This window comes from Chamaea fasciata, unplaced genomic scaffold (genome assembly GCF_029207755.1).
Source record: "Chamaea fasciata isolate MVZ Bird 193981 ecotype frontalis unplaced genomic scaffold, bChaFas1.0.hap1 SCAF_3, whole genome shotgun sequence".
In the NCBI taxonomy this organism is placed as follows: domain Eukaryota; kingdom Metazoa; phylum Chordata; class Aves; order Passeriformes; family Sylviidae; genus Chamaea; species Chamaea fasciata.
In genome coordinates, this window is record NW_027094088.1 from 25,630,193 (window position 1) to 25,651,124 (window position 20,932).

General features: G+C 44.0%; 1 protein-coding gene across 2 annotated transcripts; it reads left to right on the forward strand.

Moving 5' to 3' along the window:
• The first annotated feature begins 2,256 nt into the window (after positions 1-2,256).
• RSPH9 (radial spoke head component 9) lies at positions 2,257-20,770 on the forward strand. 2 transcript variants are annotated; one of them, XM_066180395.1, is made up of 5 exons: positions 2,257-2,483; positions 2,635-2,797; positions 3,499-3,628; positions 4,194-4,340; positions 20,517-20,770. In XM_066180395.1, exons 1-5 carry the CDS (start codon positions 2,257-2,259, stop codon positions 20,675-20,677), a joined length of 828 nt encoding a protein of 275 aa, XP_066036492.1. In that variant the 3' UTR covers positions 20,678-20,770. The 2 variants fall into 2 exon arrangements, with proteins under 2 accessions (XP_066036492.1, XP_066036494.1); XM_066180397.1 differs by having other exon boundaries at positions 2,635-2,758; positions 3,451-3,628.
• Positions 20,771-20,932: the final 162 nt, after the last annotated feature.

Genomic DNA, 20,932 nt, shown 5'->3' on the forward strand with positions numbered 1-20,932 from the left:
ACACAGCAGCAACTCACATGTATTTCAAGATGCTCAGTTCTGTAAGCTTTGCTGCCTTACCTGAGATAGTGGAAGGGAGCCTGAGACTGATTTCTCCCCCAAAAGGATCCCAGCTCTGAAGGGTGGAGCCAGGAGAAGCTGAAGCTGTTTGGCACACAGGTATGTACGTGCATGTTCTGTGCAGAGGCAGGAGAACTCGGCCGCCTGATAGGAGCTGCTGGACTGTGGCACCTTCCCTTGCTGCAGCAGGTGTCTCAGAAATGCCACCTAGCCAGCTGCCAGCTGAATGATGCCTGGTGCTTCTCTTCCCTCCTGTCTGCCCACTGCTGAGCGCTCCTTGCTTGAGCCTGGGATAGTAAGGAATGGGAGAAACTGCTTTCAAACTGTTTAATAACAGTGATGGTAACCTTTGACCTTACTGAATAGCAGCGCTTTTGACCTTTCATTTGTTAAATAATGCAGCCACTTACTTCCCGATCCTTATCAGTGTTTAGTAATAGTAATTGGGGTCAAGACAAAGGGGAGCAGAGTTACCCACCAGACTTTATTGAATCAGGAAGAATTTCCTTAAGCTATAGATATTCTTTTTGACAATTTTCAGTCAAGGCAGGTGAAGACTAGAGACTAGGTGGCTTAGAAGATCCATAACAGGTTGAAGAGCTTCTCAGCTGTTAGCATCTGGTTTGATTCCATCTGTAGTGACAGTGGCAGAAATTATGATTTTGGGTTGCCTCTCTGACTCATGTGAAATGAGTTTGGCTTGCAGTTCTCCTGTTAACTGATCAATCATAGGCCTAACATGAAATACTAACACACACTTCTAGAGAAATCAGTGATTAAATGAGTCTACAAAGCCTGAAAATTCCTATTCCATTAAGCAAATCAGGCACAGTTAGGTGGCAGCGTGGACAAAAAGTCTGCGGTCACTCCTGTGTGTCCTACCTGATTCCTGTCAAAGAGAACATGGTTAAATCTTCAGGAATCTGAGCTGCCTTTTGTACAGGGTAAGTAAAGCTAATGGGTCAGCTTGTGTGCTGTACAGCCCATTAAACATCTCACTTGACAGAAAATCAGGTGACAACCATTACAGGCAGCAGTCCCAGGATCAGTGTTTTCCTTAGAGGTGAACAGGAAACGGATGAAAAAGAAAGAATTTATGACTTTACAATGGATTTAAATGTAAGTGCATGCATGTATTTATTTATATAATGCACACATACAAAAGCTTAAATTTCCTGAAGACGTCAAACAGAAATTCTATTTGTCTAAGCAGCTGCACAATCTCATGACTTATTTATGGTATTTTGTGTTAAGCCAGACGGCAAGATTTTTAGGGCAGGAGCTGTTTCCTGGATGTCTGTGATTCAGCAAAATGAGCTGCCAAAGAGCAATCCAAAGTAATTTATAAATAAGCCATTTATTTATAGAGGTATGTGAGCTAGATAAGATCACAGAATCGTGGAATGTTAAGGGATTGGAATGGACCTTAAAGATCATCTAGTCCCAACACCCCCTGCCATGGGCAGGGGCACCTCCCACTAGAGCAGGTTGCTCAAGGCCTTACCCAACCAGGCTTTGAACACTGCCAGGCTTGGGGTATCCACAGCCTCCCTGGGCAACCTGTTCCAATGTCTCACCACCCTCACAGTAAAGAATTTCTTCCTGATATCGAACCTAAATTCCCTGTCTTTCAGTTTGTACCCATCACTCCTTGTCCTATCACTACGGTTCTGGATGCAGAGCCCCTCTCAGGCTTCCCTGTCGGCAGTGGAAGGTTGCTATGAGGTTGCCATAAAACCTTCTCCAAGCTGAAGAGTCCCAACTTTCTCAGCCTGTTTTCATCGGGGAGGTGCTTCAGTCCTCTTATCAATTTCATAGCCCTCCTCAGGATCTGTACGAGTGACATTGTGAGCTTCAGAAGGGGTTTTCTTCCCTGTTGTCCATGAAAGAAACAAAGCAAATTGACCCCTTTGTGGTATCCCTCTGAAGGCACAATGCAATTGTACGCCCGCCTGCGTTTTGGACTTGGCTTTGGATTTAGGCCTCTTGGAACTGAGGAGCACGGCGCAGCACACACCCATAACCGCATTCTTACTGGGCTGCTGCTGGCCAGCGGCTCTGTGTCCGGGCGGGGCGAGCTGAGCCCGGCCCCACCGGCGCTGGCGCCTCACCCCTCGCTGTGGCGGCGGAAGCGCGGGGTGACCCGGGCGGGCCGGGCCGGGCCGCGGTCTCCCGGCAACGGGGCCGCGCGCCGCGATGGAGGCGCTGTCGTTGCCCGCGGCGCTGGAGCCTGTGGCCGGCGGCGGCGCGGGCCTCAGCCCCGAGCGGCGGGCGGCGCTGGGCACGTCGCTGCCCCTGCTGCAGCGCGACTACCGCTTCGAGCGGGTCTGGTTCTGGGGCTGCATCCAGGGCGTGCGCGGCGCCTACTACATCGCCGAGGGGCTGGGCCCCGACCGCGCCGCGCCCCGCAGCCGCCTGTACAGGTGCGGGGAGCAGGGACCGGGGCTGTGCGAGTCGGGGGGTGCCGTCCGGCTCTCGGGGGGGAGCCTCGCTGTGCCCTCAGGAGCCTGGCGAAGTTGCTTCGAGCCCTGTTTTTTAATGGGCTCGGCCCTGAGTCGTGCTTGTCGTTGGCAGCTTGAACTGCGTGGACTGGAGCCTCCTGACGCCAGCCACCAAGGAGATGCTTGCGCTGGCTGAGCAGGTGAAGGGCCGCTTTCAGGGGGATCCTTCGTTTGAGTACAGCTTGGCTGAGATAAACGCAGAAGCTGCTGCAAGTCTAATTCAAAGTGGTAAGGAGGTAAATACAGCAAAACGTTTTCAAACTCTGTTCGCTACGTTTGTGCCCCTCACGCTGGACAGGTGGCGGCTTCTCCTCGTTGGTAATGAGCAGCATGAGCATGTGGTCAGGAAAAAAAGCCACAATTTCCTCTTGGTTAAAGCACGGTGCTTATAACACCAAGGTTGCAGTTTCAGTCACTTGTATGCTGTTCGCTTGGGAGTTGGATTTGATGATCCTTATGGGTCCCTTCCAACTCAGAATATTCCGTAACTCTTGTCTGTAATTCCTCGCTGTCAATCTGTAGCAACAACTTCTTGATTGAACTCTTACTTCAGTTCTTGCTGGAGTTCAGCAGGCCTCAGAAATCGTAATTATCCCTTATGCTTTATTATACACAACTGGTACAAATCCTCACTGTGGTTTTTGAAGCTTTAATAGTAACTGCAGGCAGCATTCTTTATAAATTAATAGACAAGTCATAAGTAGATGAATTGAGAGGGAGAAAAGAATAGATGAAGGGATGGATAGTTAGATCTCTGGTGAGTCTAAACTGTCTGCTCCTAGCCATGTTTTCTGTCCTATCCTAGGAGACAAATGTCTTTTGAGGTCCTCTTAGTGCCATTGGACTCCAAGATGATAAGTCCATTGTGTCACCTCAAGTTTATTTTCAGAAAACAAGGAAAGCCCTGCCTTTAAAACTTGCCTATTTTTCTTCAAAGCCTGTGATGAAGGAAGAGGCCCGCCTCATAGCTACCATAGAGCAGATAGACAGAGACGTTGGTATTGTCCCCCGTGGGGCATTTGTGAAGACTCCTCTTGGGTCTGTGCATGAAAACAGACACTTTGAAGGTAAATTCTGATTATCTTTACAGTACAGGACCAACTGTACTTTGATCATAAAACCTGTAAATTAAGATTACTTTCTCTAACTGATGTTCTGATTTCAGTTGTTTGGGTTTTTTTCCCCTTGGATAAGATGAACAGGGAGGAGAGAATCCAGTGCCAGTAATGTTCGGATGTGTGATTCAGCTCTGGAAGGTGGGAAAAGAGTTGGTAATAGTTCTGAGTCATTAAACTGAGTCATTTGTCTGTATAAACTGTAGTTTATGGCAGTGTTTAGCAATTGTAGAAGTAGTGAATTGTCCGTTTAGATATAAGACATGACCAACTGGGCACAGAAAATTGTCCTCAAGTCAGTGCCCACTGGTTACTTGGGCCTGCAGTCAGTATGGTCTGCAGTGCACAGCATTGGGGAGTGCTGGCACCTGTTTCTGACAAGCCTTCTGTGGAGTCTCCTGGAGAAAGACTGCGATTCTGTCCTGGGCTGTGGGCGTTAGAGAAAAAATGTTATACTTCATAGTATAATGAATGTTCATTCATGTATGTATTAATGTTCACCAATGGCTATTTGCAGGTCTGTCTTTGGTGGAAGCAAAAAAGTTAAGTTCCTATTTCCATTTCACTGATCCTGTTAACCTGAAGAATAAAACCCTGCTGGAAAAGGCTGACCTGGACCCATCCACTGACTTTCTAGATTCTCTGGAGCATGATATCCCACGAGGTAAAGGTAGCAAAATCAACAGATGCAATGAAAGTGAAGACAATAGGGAAGTTTGAGTAGCCTTGCAAACACTGAGAGGACTGGTGTGGGTTACTGTAGTGGTGGTAAGAGAAGATTCTGTGAATCTGTAAAGGAACTTTACTAAATATTGTAGTTACTTCGTGTTTTATGCAGTTCTAAATGCTTACAGTGGAAAGATGTAAGTGTACCAGGGCTGTCAACTCCTCACAACAGGTCTGGTCACACTCTGCCTCAGTGCTATATTGCCTCCTGACTTCTTTAAAGCCTGTGACAACTGCTGACCCTATTGGGAGAGAGATAACTCCACCAGTGATAGAGGGAATTTATGTGGTTTGAAGTATTTCACACCTCTTGTTCCACCCAGTATTTCTCTTCTTTATCTAAATGGGCTCTCATTAACACCAAGCTGATATCTCAGAGAGGCTGGATTCAAATGTTCCTTTGATAAACTGTGTTGGAATAGTCTGTACTGTGGCAGGATTATATACCGTGAAAGGAGGAAAAAAATACAGGCATTCTGGATTTACATGAGTTTACATCTCTACTGTTCTGCTGAACAACTGCAAATATATTAAAAGTCTCTTCCAGGGATCCCTCTGGCAGGATATTTCTCTAAAGAGATGGGAGTGGCTTGTTATTTGTTTCTATCTGTTTTTTTGCTAATTTGCTGCAATTTTTTGGATTGGACCAAGTGTTTTCATGTCCTCTGTCTAAGGAGATTCTAGGGAAACAATTCAAACTTAGATTTGCTATTTTATTCCTGTCCAGGAGTAGTAGGATAAGATACTAGGTGACCTGTACCAGATGGAATTGAGTGGATGGACAGTGAATTGCCAGTGTTGTAAATGGCTTTTCAGATTCTCTCTCCCTCCCTTCCTCTCTCTTCTTATCCCCTCCCAATCTTCCCTTTGGCAAAATAAAAAAAAAGAACTGAGAATATGAGCTCCTGCCTGAATTCTAAACATTTTTGACAGAGTACAAACCGCTAAAATATTCATCTTACTGGGAGTGTCCTTATGCAGTTGTTTTCCAGAGGTGCAGTCTGCAGAGACTGCACATTTTTACATACAATGGCTCATTGAGGTGGCCCTTTTGACTCAAAGCAGAATTGCAAGAGGGATTAGATAGATATCTCGATATCTCTTAAGAAAATTTTAGCTGCAGTTTTGTATGGTTGTTTGGGTTTTGCTACTGTCTGCCTTCCCGCTCCTGCCCTCTCTTTTTCCCTCCCTCCCTCGTGGTAGGGAGACACACCATATGTTAGACATGAAGATGGTTTTGTTTAAGTCTTCAAATCAAATTTGACTTGTAGCTGTATTTTACCTGGTGGCACATAGAAAGTGAGGCTCAACTGTGCCACCATCGTGGTTATGTTCCTGTGGCAGCCTGACATCTGTGTAAGCATGAACCTTTAGCCCCTACCCAGGAGGATGTTGCTGCTAGTGCAGATTTCAGTATCCTTTAAAAAGTTGCCTCTGAAAGGCTATCTGAGCTAAAGTGCAGCTGAGTGCTTCTTAATGGAAGAGGAGATTCATCATGGTGCCTGTGCAGCTCTGCCTGCTCTGTCCTGAATTTGGGGATGAGGTGACGGAGGTGAAGGAGGTTAGACAGGAATTGCTTACAGGATCAGCAAGGCGTGTAGCCTTTCTAATTGCATTCTATCACATGCAGATAGGAGCTCTGACATTAAAGAAAGATCAACCCAGCCTCCTTTAACAAGCATTCTGGTTGCCTGAAAGTACTGGTTGCTTGTGAAAATGTGGGGGGATAAAAACCAGGACAGACACAGGCTTTCTGCTGATTTTATCAGCATGGCTTTGCCAGAGTCACTCCTGGTTGTGAGATACTCAGACTCTAGTTCTCAGATTACTTTCCTTGAGCTCTGACAGTGCATGTTGGTCCTGACAGAGCAGAAAAAGTAGTCAGTGCTTTTTCTATTTACTGACATGTTGTTCACAGCTCTGGCAAATCCCCTCATTTTGACCCAAAGTTTTTCCTGCCTTTCCTGGTTAGATCCTGTCTTGAACAGCTATTGTCAGAGCAGAAGTAGGAATTCTCAAATTTATTGCATCTAGAATTGTGACTGAAGCTGGAATTGTCTCTTTTCTCAATAAATACATAAGAAGTGATCTGGGGGTAAGTAGTAGTGAAGCTCCCAGCCTGCATTGGCTAAATTCCCCTAGCATCTTCAGAGACCTAAAGAACAGAACTGAGAGATTGAGGACTGGTTTTAACCTGTCTAAAAGTAACAACTCTGTTGGAATAGTTTTCTCTATTAATTGGAGACTTAGCATCTGTGACGGCTGTCAGGGGGGTAACTGTCATAAGATATATGGTGTGTCATTATAGGAGAGCAGAGGTGTCTTACAGAATGGAAAGTTGGAGGCAGAGAGAACATTTTATATGACAGCTGAGAGGTGGGAAGAAAGGAAGTTAAAACTGGGTTGAATAAAGGCAACAATGGTAAAAGCAGAGTTTAGTGCAAATTTGGAAAACCTGGAGTTTTGTAACAAAACTGTCTGCCATTCTTATCTTTGGCAGTGATATCTGTGGAGTTTGCAGGTTCCAGATTCTGTCTGTGTGCCTATCTGTCAGGTTATCTGTGCACTTAAAAAGTTCAGAATATGTTGCTGCTCCTCCTTTAATTATTCTGTCTGTTTTTTCTTGGTGTCTCATCTCCCACAGACAAGTGACTGACTTAGCTTTTTTTTAAAAAATGCATTTTTAAAAATGATTCTAGAGAAAAGTGGAAAATGAGAACCTTGTCTTGACAGCATGAACGTGGAGGGGTTGTGATACAGATCTTCTGTCACCACAGCATTGGATCATGTAATGCTTCATCCTGATCCAAATGGCCAGCTGGCCAGAATGCTGCATGCTGGGATCTGTAGGTTTTGCTGGCCATATGTCTGCATTAAAGATAAGCTTGTTTCCTCTAGTCTAAGCAGACAATCTGCTCAACTTTATGCACAATTACATGTGGCCTTTCAGCTGCTGGCACATTGCCAGCGTTGTCCTTTCTGCTGCATGAAGTTTGGAACCCTGGATACAGTATTTCAGGAACTAGGGCTGTGGCAGTTTTACATCTGCTTGTAGATAATGGAATGGCAAGGCAAATAGCAATAATTCCTAGCATGCCTACAGCATTTTCACTTGATGACTTAATGTTGTGAAGATATGAAATAATAGACATTTTCAGGCATTGATAATGATGGGGGAAATGAAAACAAAGGGGGAAGGTTGATTTTACTGTGACCCTGGTATCAGATCAGACTATGCCCCATTATACAAGGATAAAGAAAGGGGATGAGTGAAAGCCTGAGGTACTAGTGTAGAATGGAAAGCTTTGAAGGAAGGGAGACAAGGGATGGAGAATTCAGTTCTTTGGCACTTTTTAACTGCAATTTGGAAACGCAATAACTTGACTCTGAGGGTTTGATACAGGTTACTGACTCAGATCACTTTGATATGGAGATAAGGGACACCAACAAAACACTGCTAAAAACTGATGTAGGTGGGGAGGTATGCCTAGATAGGAAAAGATATGAGTGAAAATAGGATTTATATGAGAAGACTTTCTTCAAAAGTCATGACCCCCCGTGAGTAAATAGCTGCCTTTGGTTGAAAACCTACCACAGTTCACTTGCAGATTGAGAGTAGAAATTAGAATAAAAAAAGACATGTAAAAGGAAATGCAGAAGGTTTGGAATGATTAATGATTGATATAAATTGGAATTTATAATGAGTAGAGAATGACAAAGGAAGCCAGAATAACTGGAGTACTCTGTGACAATGGTAAGGCAGATTTTTTAAAACTATGCTGAGAAGAAAACATAGTAAAGGTACTGGAGACTCTCACTAAGTGGTGATGGTAAAAAGGCTGATAAGCATGTGGAAGGGCAGAAGAGCTCAGTGTTTTTTGGTTTCTTTTTTGAAAGAATATGGACTTGCATCAAGCGAAGACAATAAAATACTGTTTCAGACAGTTTTCAGGCTGTTTGCTAAGGGAGGGTAGAGTTAAAACATTTACTGTGAATCAAAAACATTAAAATGGCAAAGTTAGATAAGTTACTTCTGAAATCATTATCTCAGGAGACTTGTGGCATAATAATCTTAAATGAATCCCGGCCTTTCAGAATTATTCCCCTGAATTTAATCTTCCTTAGCAGTTGTGATTCAGAATTCACTGAATGGGTGTATTCTGGAAGAGGTCAGAAAGGGACCAGTGCCAATACTGATATGCTTCAACTTACTTATAAATTATCTAAAAGTTAGGGTTGGTGGAGAGACAAATAATGTCAAGGGAAGGATGGATACAGCGATGTGGAAAACTGGACTTACTTAAATACAGTACGTTTTGGTGTACCTAACTGCAAAGTCACATGAGGAAAGTAAGGACTGGAAGTCAGACTTCGAGAATTGTATTCTAGAAACTGTGGCTCTGAAAGGAAATCCAGGCACAGCCCACTGAACATCAGCTCCCAGAGTGATCCTGAGACTTTAAAGGGTAACAATCTGCAGGTACATGAACAAGTAGAAACAGGAGGGCGACTTTACTTTTGCATACACTGTTAGTGGAATCATAACTGGATTATTGCACATTGCAAAAGTGGAGAGTTGCAGAAAAGAGTCACAAAATGATTCAAGGGCTGGTGAGAGACATAAACAGTTTGATCTGTTTATCTTGAGGAAAAGCCCGTGAGAATGGCTGTATTACACTGTATAAATACTCAGTGGAGTTTAAGTACTAGGTACTGAAGCTCTATTTATTATAGCAGAGAAAGGCATAACAGGAATCAGCACCTAAAATGAACAATGAGATAAAATTTCTAAGAGTGAAAAGATTACCAGTTAGCAAGGGTAATGGATGAGCCTTTGTCTCTTGGTATCTTAACATCATGCTGGATGTCTTCCTGGGCATTGTGTTTCAGTCAAATGCAAATACAAGTTGATAGTCCCAGACATGCATAAGTGACTTCAGTTTAATGGGCAGTGCTATGTAGGAGTCCAGATTCCTGGTATGCCTGGCCATAAACCTGATGATGGCCATGGAGGGTGGTGTTCAGCTTGGATTTCTTCATTGTCAGTGCCAGTAACACAAAGGTGACAATGGGTTCCAAGTGCAAGTCAGCTCATTTCAGCTGGCATTGCTTTCTGAACTATGGTATGTGAGGGCTCAAAAGAGGACTGAGGAGATTCCTAACTTACTGGCACTGTGGATCTTTATTGCTGGGAGAGAGATTTTATAGCATCAGTCCAAATGTATGCCGTGGCAGGGTGAATCAGTGAGTCTTGTCTACTTGCCGTTTCAAGATGAAGGTAGGGTAGAAGAAGTGCCTAGATAGAAGATCATTCCAGCTTCTTTACCATTTGACTGTGCAGGATGTGAAAGCCACTTGGATTGCAGCTCTATTTCTTCGCACAAAAGTGCCGTGGTTTTGGAGCACTCCTTATACAGCATTACAGACAAAGGGATTTGTGGCCATTTCCTTGGCTGAAAACTTGGAGCACGAGGTTTTCTGTAAGCTTGCTGAACAGTAGCCTCGGTTAGAACACTAACCTCCTGTCATCTGATGTTCATTAGCACGGTCTTTATCGGTTTAGTAAAAGCTGATGCCTAATGGGTCCTTGAAGATGAAGGGTCTGCATTTCTAAGTGGGAGGTAGTTTCTGTGGCCGCTCTCAAGGGCCATTTTGGTAGCCCCATCATGGTTGTCCCAAAAGTCAGGGTGCAGGAAGGAAGAAGGCCAGGAAGCACGACCCTGCTTTATCTCCATACATTAACACAGCTAATTAACTTGCTTTCGATCCCCCTCCCTCCTCCCTCCTCCCTTCAAGGCGATTAATCCCCTATCAGCCTCGGTCTCCAGCCATTTGAAGAGTCTGTGTCTGCAGAGGTATTTACAGCCCTCAGCCAGCCACCAGAGGCAAGGGCCCTTTATCAGGGCCCTAAGACAAATGGCTGCCTATCTCCCTAGTGGCCTTGCAAAATCCAGCGAAGTGCTATGCTGTGCTGGCCACCTACTTTCACCCAGCCTCCCTTCTCCGCTAACATTTCACAGATGTGACCTGAGCCCTCCCCTTTCATTGCTTAACAATAAGCAGCACCTCCCCAGCACTGTGAAAGCCGAGAGCAAGAGCACTTTACTCCTTAGCCTGCCAAGAGCCACACGGGGACAAGGCTTTTCAAGCTGTCTCACTGAAATCCAAACTAAAAGACTCATAATAAATGAGAGGGCAGTACTTGGTGTTCGCATGGATAAAGTGAGGTAGCGAAAATGTAGACCGAAATACCTGGCATGGCTCACAGCTATCCTCATTCCTCGTTAGGAGATGTGATCCTTAGGCTTGGTGAAGGTGTGAAACTGAGCTACAGAATCCCATGGAGTTACCTGACATTAATACAAGTAGTTTTGACAAACAAGCTTTAGAATACAGTGTTAGAGAATGAGAAAACCAGATGAGTGTGCATCAGAACAGTAGGATTTCTGATCTGAAAATCGAACCCAGTAACTGGCTTAGTTGGTTGCTAGTAAAAGCATTGGTACCTCATTTTCTCTGTTCAACTGAAGTCGGCCATCCCTAGAAATAATCCCAGGATGACTCTAGCTGCTGCCTTCCAGCAGGGTGCACTATGGCGCCAGCATTGTCAGTGCTGAGCAGAGAAAAGGAAACCACGGAAGAGTAAAATGGGAAAGAAAATCAACAAGAGCAGCATCAAATCAAGGAAAAGGTATGTCCTGAGTTTCCAGACTGTGTGTGGCATACTGGCCTCCTGAACTGTAGGTATAGAGAAGATATGCTTTCCCTTTCAAGCTTAGGCAATTTCTGGAATCATCACCAGGCTTTTCAGTATTTTTCTCAGCATCCTTAGAGATCACATGCATGCAAATAGACATACACAATACATAAGCACGTCCTCTACATTCTTCAAAAGTAGGGTCAGTCTTAATTTTTGCCAGTGATGTGTAGAGGCTGTTAAGGCCGTTCCTGCAGTGGCCCAGGAAAGTTGCCTGGGGTGCAAGACAAGATGCTGTCCCTCCTACAAGCTGGGGTGCTGCCAGTTCAGGAGTTCAAGATCAGACAGGAACCTCTCATGTGGCAGCACAGCAGGAGGACTCCCGGGCCAGGCTAGTGCGAGAGCTTCTGACTGGCTGATCATGATGTCTGCTTTGATTACTGGAAAGAAGCCTGTTTTCCTTGGGCTCTGTGTCTATGGATTATAAAGCAGTGCATTCACAGCTTTTGGGTCCTAGGTCGATATCACCTCAGGGTTTGTTTAGTCAGACCTTGGATGAGTTTATACTGGAAAAGGCCTGCCCATCAACTGAGAGCTCTGGTGGAGTCCTTCACCCTCCAGACTGCTGTTGAGAAAGAATGAGGACAGAAGCAGAGTCTTCATAGCAACTTTCCTGGGTTGAAAAGGTTTTTATTTGAAGGGTTTTTTTCTCCTCAGTGAAAGAAATCTTGACCCACCCCGTCTCCATTTAAGGTCCTGGTTCCTTGAACATAAAAAGGAGATGAACTTCTTGCTAAAGTGATGAGAAATGCTGGTAAAGCCTTACAGAACCGGAAGCTGCAGGTTTATCACCACATCAGTCAGCCTTGGCCTAACTTTTTCTCTAAGGAATGATGAAAAATTACTTGTGAGGGAAATCCTAGGACATTTTGTGTGTAACTGAAGTCAGAACGAGGTCATCTTTTGCTAGGAGTGATCTGTTTCTGAAGGGGCTCCAAGGAGTGGCGGCTCCTGCACTGGTGCCAGCCCTACTTAAAACTTTGCTTTGCTGTTTGCTGCCTTTTTGGACACAGAGCTTTTGAAAGGAGGAAGCCAGTCAGCATTATCTTGTTCCATCTTGTTTTTATTTGTACACAAATATCATATAGATTGAAATTCTGCATGTTGAAGGGGTGTATGGCAGTGTGTAAAGGGAAAAGGACAAGGGACAGTTCATCTTCAGGTGTATTTGTATAGCAGTTATACTGTGTGTGAAAGCCTAGCAGAAGTAGCTAGGCTATCACAGGCATTTAAAAATGCTTAGCCTGTAGTGTTCAGAATTAGCACTGCACTGTGTTGTGTGGAAATGCTCAGTGTGACAGTATTCTCAGAAACTGGTAAACTCTTCGGGTAATTTGGTCCAGAATTCATATCTAGTTTAGTACGAAAACATCAACAGTTTATAATCCGTGCCATCTGTTCCTCATCCCAAGCCCTTTTAACTAGCCTTGCTAATTTGATGATGAGGTAAGGACTACAACTGGGGGACTGACAGGGCTTGTGGCCTTGCCCCTCCTGCAGGAGAGCAAACTGGATGTGCTCTAAGCATTTGGTGGGTTTTGAATCGCAGCTTCGACTCCTTTGTGTTTTCTCAGAATTCAGAGATCAATGTGAGGTTCTTTGCCCCTAATCCAGCCCCTGTTCATCATTATCACCTCCTCAAAGTAGCCAGTGCTTTGTTACCAGGAGAGGAAAAATCTTACAAGGTGGCCATAATCTCCTCTGAGAGTCAGACAGATATTCTCCCGTGGGTAAGAAAGTGACAGTGACCAAAAGCTCTAGGGGAAGCAGGCTAGAACAAAGCTGCCCATTGCATCCTTTCATCAAACTGTTAATCTTTCTTTCAAAGACATCACATTTGTTTGGTGACAAAAGCCCCAAAGAAGCTGAATTGAGCCTGAAATCCTGTAGCAAGATTTAGAGGAAGCGTCTTTCATTCAGAGCAGGGAGGGGCGAGAGACTCCTTTTTCTTCCTACCAACCAATGGGCTCAGAGAAACCCACGAAGGTGACGGATTAATGCAGGGGCTCCCCAGGTAGATGCTACGTGACTCCTGGCACGCTCCAAAAACGTTTCCACAGCGACCAGCTGAACAAGAAATATGGAGTGTGATGAGATCCAGCATAACCTTGTGCTTTGGAAGGAAGTGATTTGCCACTCTGAGAAATTTCTAAATTTACTACAGAAAACCCAACACTCAGTGATCTGTATTAATCCAAATAGCATGGATTTTAATCAGTTTTTCCTACTCCTTATGAGTTTTGATTGCATATGGTTTTGCTGTTTCCTCTAGTGCACAATCCTATTCCAAGTCTTTATTCTAATGCTTTCTGTGCAGTCTCCATCTTTCTCTTAATTACAATCTTTTTGTCTTGTTTTGTTTTGTTTTGTTTTATCAGGTGGATTTAGGACTAAAGGGCAAACTAACAGGGCTATAAGGTAGGCTCTAATTTGATTCAGTGCTAGCTTTTTCAGTCTTTCCCATCCTCTGGTGCTCATTTATATCTGTGTATTGTCCTTTCTTTTGTGTTGGCATTGCTGGCTATGCAGTCAGATTCCAGCTGGAAAAATAATGTTATTTCTGTCTAGTATATTTTTCAGCCAGATTGTTTCCCCAACCTGACTCACTAAGCAGTAAATAAACAAATTTTGTGGTCTCTATGATGGAAGAATGATGAGGGTGGGGATAAGGGTTTAAGGGCAGAGGCTGCTTCAGTTGTATTAAGCAGCACTGTTGTTGGGTGACTAAGTACGGCCTGAATTTCATTTTTACTTGGAGGCACTGGAATACTGTGTATCTAGGACAGCACTGCAATCCCTGAGTCTTCCTTGTCAGTGGGAAACAGGCTCTTTGTGTGTAAATAGAAGGCCTGGCCCTGTTGAAATCATCTCTACTGCAGAGGCCTTCCTAGTGGGAGAGGATAATGGAGAGGAAAAGCCTCTGAAGTATAACCATTTTATTTTGGGGTTTGGGCGTGGTGGTATTTGTGTGTCAAGGGCATGGCAGGCATTAGGACCATGCAAGAGCCACTTGGCAGCATCTGACTGTAAGCTGTGCTTTCTTGGCTCTGGAGGCTTTTAAAAATAGTACTGAACCTGCAACCAGTCTGTGTTTTTGTTTAATTATTATTAAATAGTTATATGGGGAATTGGAAATATTGACAGCAGTGTTAACATATGGGGTGCAGGTGGTGTGTCAAGCAAATGAAAGAGATTTAGTTTGCAGCCAGTAAGTGGCACGAAGGAGTTTGGGCCCCACATAGGACTGTTTGGATGTGTCCTTATGGCTGGTAGGCTGTGTGTGAAATGTCCATGTGGCACAATTTATTGAGAGCCAAAGCACAGTGACCTTTCCTTACAGCTGCTCTGGTTTGCAATTTCTCTTTGTTCCCTACAGACAACAAATTAGAAGTCGGAAGCTCTTCCCAGAGTAGGGTTTTCTGTTGGAGGGAAATGGAAGCTAAATCCCACGGGTGTAGTGAGGTTTTGTCAGCTCTAAGTGCTTGGGGTCACGCAGCCAAGCAGTGGCTGCTTTTGCAGAGGGAAATGGTTATGTTGCCCCTCTCCGGGTATTAATATTTGTCCTGTAACTCCATACTTGACTCTCACTGAGGACTAACTGCAGCAATAGATGTTGTAACCTGCTCTTGTGGCAGCATAATGTGTTAATGGTAAGTGCAACCATGCTGTGGCTGCTTTTCCCTTGAGACATTTCCTCCTTTGAAGAGGAATTGATAATGTCACTTTTATGACCCTCTGTGAGCTTTTGCAATGTGGAGCCTCTCTGTCAGGCTGTCCAGCTCTTAAAGCTGTTTCTTCTCAAGGTTGCACTGAAATGAGGCATTGCTGAATCACCTCCAAAGCAGCAGTGTTATGAGAGGTCATACTGCAAGTGGACCAGTTACAGCAAGAAAGTTCTTCTGCAAACAGCCCTCTTAAAAGGGTTTTGTTTAAAAGCTCATGTCTCACGCACCCTATTGCTTCTGTGGATTACAAGATTCAGCCCAAAGCTGAGGCAGACACGGGGGATGAGACAGGGATTTCTATTGGCGACTGGAAGGAAGAAGAAGCTGAGAAGGAGGTTGACTTTTGAAATTCAGCCCTGGTGTTCTGGCAGCTGTTGAAGGGCCATAAAAAAGGCAGTGGTTTAACACTGGGTGAGCATCAGGATCTTCAAAGCACTTTCTTGTTTGGGAAAGATGTAAGGAACTCCTCAGAATTCCTGCCTGTGTTTGGAGGGGTGGAGGCTGCAGCCTGATCCAAAGAGGGAATAGGAAGCTCCAGATCTTCATCCAGCAGATACTTTTCCCATGCTCTTTCCTCCCACACAGCAGTTCCCTCCCTTCCCTTCTGGAGCAGCAACAGGCAATAGTTTCAGCACAGACAGTGCTTGGTTTTCTTAAGTTTGCTGGGTGCAGCTTACATATTAACTTGCTCTTTTAAGAAATATATTTTGAACTTTGGGAACCTCGCCAGAGCAGTGTTACTGGTAGGAATCTCTCATGTGAGAGCAATGACCAGTTCCCTGCACCTCAGCAAGCTTTACATGATGAGTGTAGTTAACTCTGCTGCCTGGTTTAGAGACAGCACACACCAAGATGCAAGTTAAAATGAGTATTTATTTAAGTCTAGGAAATCCAACCTTAAATTACTGTCTCCTAGTTCTAGTTGTATTCCTTCCAATGCAAATAATAATATTTTTAAATCTTTTTTTTTCTTGACAACTTTTATCTAGGAATCTTGGTGTACCTTACAGACTGATGCTTTGAGCTTCCCAGTCTCTCAGTAAGAGACATATTGTCTGACACAGGAACTGCCATAGAATATTCTCAGACAGTGATGGAAAGGATTTGGACCCAGCAGCCTACTTCTGTATTTTTATAGTAATACAGACCTGAAGCTATCTATGCAATGGTTTTACCCCAACAACCATCTGTAATGTCACAGAAGTTCAAAAAACAAAAGAGAGAAAAAGAAAAAAAAAAAAAAAAGGATGAAAGTAGCATTTAATTTTCATAGTTCTCATTCCTTTTTATATTGCATTATTAAATGCATTTCTAGGACTTTCTCTTAAGGAAGAAAAGATGACATATTCATTTTAAGCTATTGTTGCATACTGTTCATTAGTTACTGTTTAAAGTATTTCTAGAGTGATTTACGACATCAATATTTTAAACTCCTACAAGAAAGATTTGCCTTCCCAAAAAAAAGCATCTTGTTTGAATATTGTGAGATTTAAACTGTGATAGAAGAGAACACAACTGCCCTGCATCTTTCCAAGAGAACAACTTTCTCCATGTCTCACAAGTTCAAATTTTGTTTTATGCACCATTTCCTCAAATACTGCTGATGTGGTGAGGTATGGAAAAACAAAAGTAATGAGATAACAGGTTCTAATTTTTTCCCTTTATGAAAAAGTCCAAAAAACCCAGAGAGGTTCCAGAACTTTAATGTAATCTCTTCTTAGAAGATACACCAGCATTGTGTATCAAATGCAGTTTCTGAATGGATTTTATGTTGCAGAAGTCCAGTCTGGAAAAGTATATTGAAAAAAATCACCTTTGATGATTAGGTTAGAAAAATGTCTCTAGTGTTCCAGTTAGCAGACAGTGGAAGGTGGCACTGCTGCTACTCTTTTGCTCTGCAGAATAAAGAGCAGCTCTAGGATTAATCCTCATTCTGGCTGAAAACAGGATGTCAGTGAGAATGACATTACAGTTCCAGACAGCTTCTTGTAATTTTTTCCTGTTCTCAACCTATGTTGTGCTGGTCCAGATGGGATTGCCCTTACGTAACCTGCTTTTTTTGTTCAGGCCCTCATTTCACAGGAAGGCTTATGCAGCATCAGCAAAACTTTACTCTTCATATTTGTGTAGAACTACATGCAGAATGAAGGGCCAGAGAAGAGCTGGAAAGTATAACAATAATTAATATTCCCCAAAGATCTCACATTTATGAAATGACAAATTCAAGCACTTTGAGAGTTGGCTGCTTGGACAGAAGATAGGGATATGTAGAAACTGCACATCACAGCCTTCAGAGGTGTAGCGTGAAAGTGAACGGAGCCATCTCCAATTATATCTGCCCATTTCTGCCAGGTGTGAAGGTGCATGGGAAGCTCTTTTGACCAGCAGAGTTAAGTGCTGATGAATACTCTGCTGAGATTGATAAGCCTGTGAGTCCCTGGGTGAATGTTCTGAGGAGATCATGGACCCATGCACTCTATTGCCCCAGAGCACAGATACGGGGATTTAATTATGTTGAACTTGATTTAATCTACCTCCTCTGTGAATTTATCCAACAAAAAGATATCTAAATCTAGATATAGTTCCTAAGAGCAGTATAAACCCTGTTTTCCCTCTTACCTTTCCCAATTGTCATGCTCCAGGCATTTCTTTTTGTTCTGTGTAAACGGTTTGGGGCAGAGGGTTTATCTGTGTAGGTGAAGATATATAAACAAGCTATCACATGTACCCAGGTTGTTAGATGCTTCCAGTATCTTGGGAGGCATTAACAAATTAGATAATCCCTAAAGGTTTTCACCACCCAGCAAGGCAAGACATAGTCCTATTCTTAACAGACTTACTTCTCTGAGGACTGGTCCTAAATCAAAGACAATGAGAGTTTCTCGTTGCATTATCTTTTTGTCAGAGAAACTTTTCAAAAAGTTTACAGTGTCTCGTCATCTCCTTCCCCAAAAACCAGTGTGTAAAGCTGCAGCAAGTACCACCAGTATTTGGAGGAAAGACTTGTAGATCATTTCTACAAATTCAAGCTGAAGAACCATGGGCTGGGACCAGTCATTCAAAGGAGAAATTGAGAGTTACTCGTCACTATTACATTCTGATCTATTTGCCTGCTACTTGTTGATCAACACTCCTGTGCATGGTCAGGGCACTGTCACTAGTAAATGCTGAAAACTTTTAGACACAAAGTTCAAGAAACTGAAAGCTTGTTCTTTGACAGGAAATGGCTCTAGTGCTTCAGTCACTGGATGATCTGCCTTGTAGTGAAGTTTTCCTCATCTGGGTTTCCATGCTATCCAAGTGGTGAAATATCTTAAGAACACACAGATCCCCTCAGTCAGGATTTGTAATCCCAGTAGCTAAACCATAAGATGTGTTTTTACTCCAGGTATGAAAAAGATCCAGTCCAGTTTATGTCCGTATGAGAGGCACTGGAGAGACTGGATGGGAGATTGTGGTTACCTTCTATGTGAAACTACTGCTTGTGAAGATGCTAGCTCATGTTGTACCTAGGACTTGTGCAAAGAATGTCACAGTGCAAGGAAGGTGAAAAGATGGCACACACCTGGATTGACCATTTGATACTAAGTAGCGTTCTGCTTTACTGCAACCTCAGTTGTCTTTAGTGGAAATGTGGAGGAGAGTGAGTCAGAAGTAAGTTCTCCAAAGCAGAATCTCCTGAAAAAGACTGTGAATGTCTGTTTTGTACTTCTGTCCAGCAGCTTGAGTCAGTCTGTCAGAAAGGAGGTAGGTATTCTTGCTGTTCACGGAGTTCCACATTTGTACATGACTGAAGAGGGTACTTTGAAAGGTAACAGATCAGAGATGACATAAGACTTGCATATTATAGTATAACAAACGTGGAATTTGCTACTGAAGGAGACAGAGGAAACAGTGGTGTCCAAGAAACTTTTGAGAAATACAGAAATACGAAGTGAAGAGTTAGACGAGCAGCACAACTCGCAACACCTGGTTTTACAGAGTTTTGAATTGTATTGTTCCTTTCTGATTCTGCAGCCACCACATAAACGTTTCCCCTCAACTTCCCTCCTTCCCGCAGCTACTGTAGTTTGGCATGAACTGCACATGAGACAATATCTACTGCGAGGGAGCACGCAGCAGCCCAAGGCTGCACACATGCGGATTGCCCAGCTAGCTGCTGCCTCATGGCTGCCAGGCAGGCCTGAGAGCCTGTACTTCCTTGCAGCTGCTGGCAGACCAAAGCTCCAGGAGCTGCAGTCAGCCCTTGGGCCACATCCCAGGGAGACCTGCAGTAGGAACCTGGGGTGTTAAAGCCCTTCAGCCCTTTGTCGGATGTGACTAAAATTGGCCAAGAGTCACAAGCGAGTGGAGCGGGAGGACAGGCAGCTGACAGCAATCACAGAAGCCCTTCCCCGGGCTAACCGTGACATGAGTAAGCATGAATCATAGCATAAATTGATGAGCCTAAAATTAATGAGCCTAAAATTATCTACAAAGATGAATACTGCCTAAATGGCCCAACACATTATGTGCTTTCTGCTTATTCTGGAACTGGCAGATTTTGGCCTTGGGTACAGATAGGCTGACTGCCTGACTCTAGGCCAGTGGTAGCCTGAACAGTTCCAAACACATTTTTTTAATTTGGGCCTGCTCCTTTTTTTTTCCTTCGATGGAGATTCAGCAGGAACCTTCTTCCCTACATTGTAGCCTCTAGGCATTACTGATTTGGTGCTGAAGCTGGTATTTTCTTCTCCTGGCAGCTCCTTGCCCTCCGGCACTGAATCCAAGCTGATGCTTCAGCCCCCTCCCTCTGGCACAACTCCCAAGCTGTCATGTCAGATGCAAAATAAATACTCAGAGGCTCTGAGCTCCTTGCATCCAGAAGAAACTGCATTTTCACACTGGCTCTGAACCTCTTCTGTAGAGCCAAAACAAAATTAATGTGAAAACTAATCCCTTTGCCCCTACCACGCACATCCTCTTCAACAGTGGAGCCAAGAAAGAGTGAAGAGAATTAACCTTTTCCATAAATTTCTCAGATAGGAAATACCCTACATTTCATTTTCTCATTTTTTTCCAGTTGCTGCATCTGAGAAACCAGTCTTCCCTGAAGGAGGAAAGCACCTTCTTCCTCTTCCCACTACTAATGCTAGAAGTTTATTTTAAGGACAAATTTCATACCTATGCAGGATTGCTATAGCTCATCTTGGCTCTCTGTAGCTATTAGCTACACCAAGTAGGTGGCAGAGCTTGTTGGAGTAACTGCTGCCCACTCAGAAATAGCCCAGAATAGCTGCAGCCTCTCCTGGGGATCAGCTATGCCAGTCTGGAGCTTGTGGGTCCCTTCCTGTGACGCATATGACATTACCACCACAGCCATGGGAATATGCTACTATGTGAACCCAGACAGATATCTGGAAACGAGGGCAGCCTGCAGTGCTGAACTGACAAAAGGAAATCAGACCATGGAGGTTTATGTTCTCACTGACTCCCCTCCTTTCAGCTGTCACAAACTCCAGTGCAGCCTTGTGCCCTGTTAACTGGTCAGGCAGAACCCATGGCAGCCCTTCTCTCAGCTTAGGATAACCTGCTGCAGGAACACTGACTCTTTCTCTTTTCCAGTGATTCACTTGCACATCTTCTCATGCAGGCTCCTGGAGTATCCAGCTGGAGAAGGGAGGCACTGTGGTAGTGCTGCGGAGCCTGCTGTGGCTGGGACTGACATTCTACCATGTCCCAATGACCAAGCAATTTGGCTATGTCTACTTTGGCACTGGTGAGAAGAATCTTGATCTGCCCTTCATGCTGTGACTCTTCTGTCTGGCAGAAGGACTCAAGAACTAGAGAAGATCTATTTTATACTTGGGAAATTTTGTTTACTACTTGTTCTAATAAAGATGTGAAACCTCTGCACTTTGAGCAGAATTCTTTTGTGCCTGGATGCTGGCCCTGATTCTTTTCCTAGGACTTCATTGTATGCAATCCTCCCTCAACTCCAGACTGAATTCAGAGAATCACGGAACATTCTGAGTTGGAAGGGACCCACAAGGCTCATGGAATCCAGCT

Bases quoted from the DNA above. Each gene is read 5' to 3' on its own strand.
- RSPH9 (XM_066180397.1), top strand. From the start codon at position 2,257: ATGGAGGCGCTGTCGTTGCCCGCGGCGCTGGAGCCTGTGGCCGGCGGC. The intron at 2,759-3,450 runs GCAGAAGCTGCT...GTTTATTTTCAG, and splicing joins ACAGCTTGGCTGAGATAAAC to AAAACAAGGAAAGCCCTGCC. The intron at 4,341-20,516 runs GTAAAGGTAGCA...CTTCTCATGCAG, and splicing joins GGAGCATGATATCCCACGAG to GCTCCTGGAGTATCCAGCTG.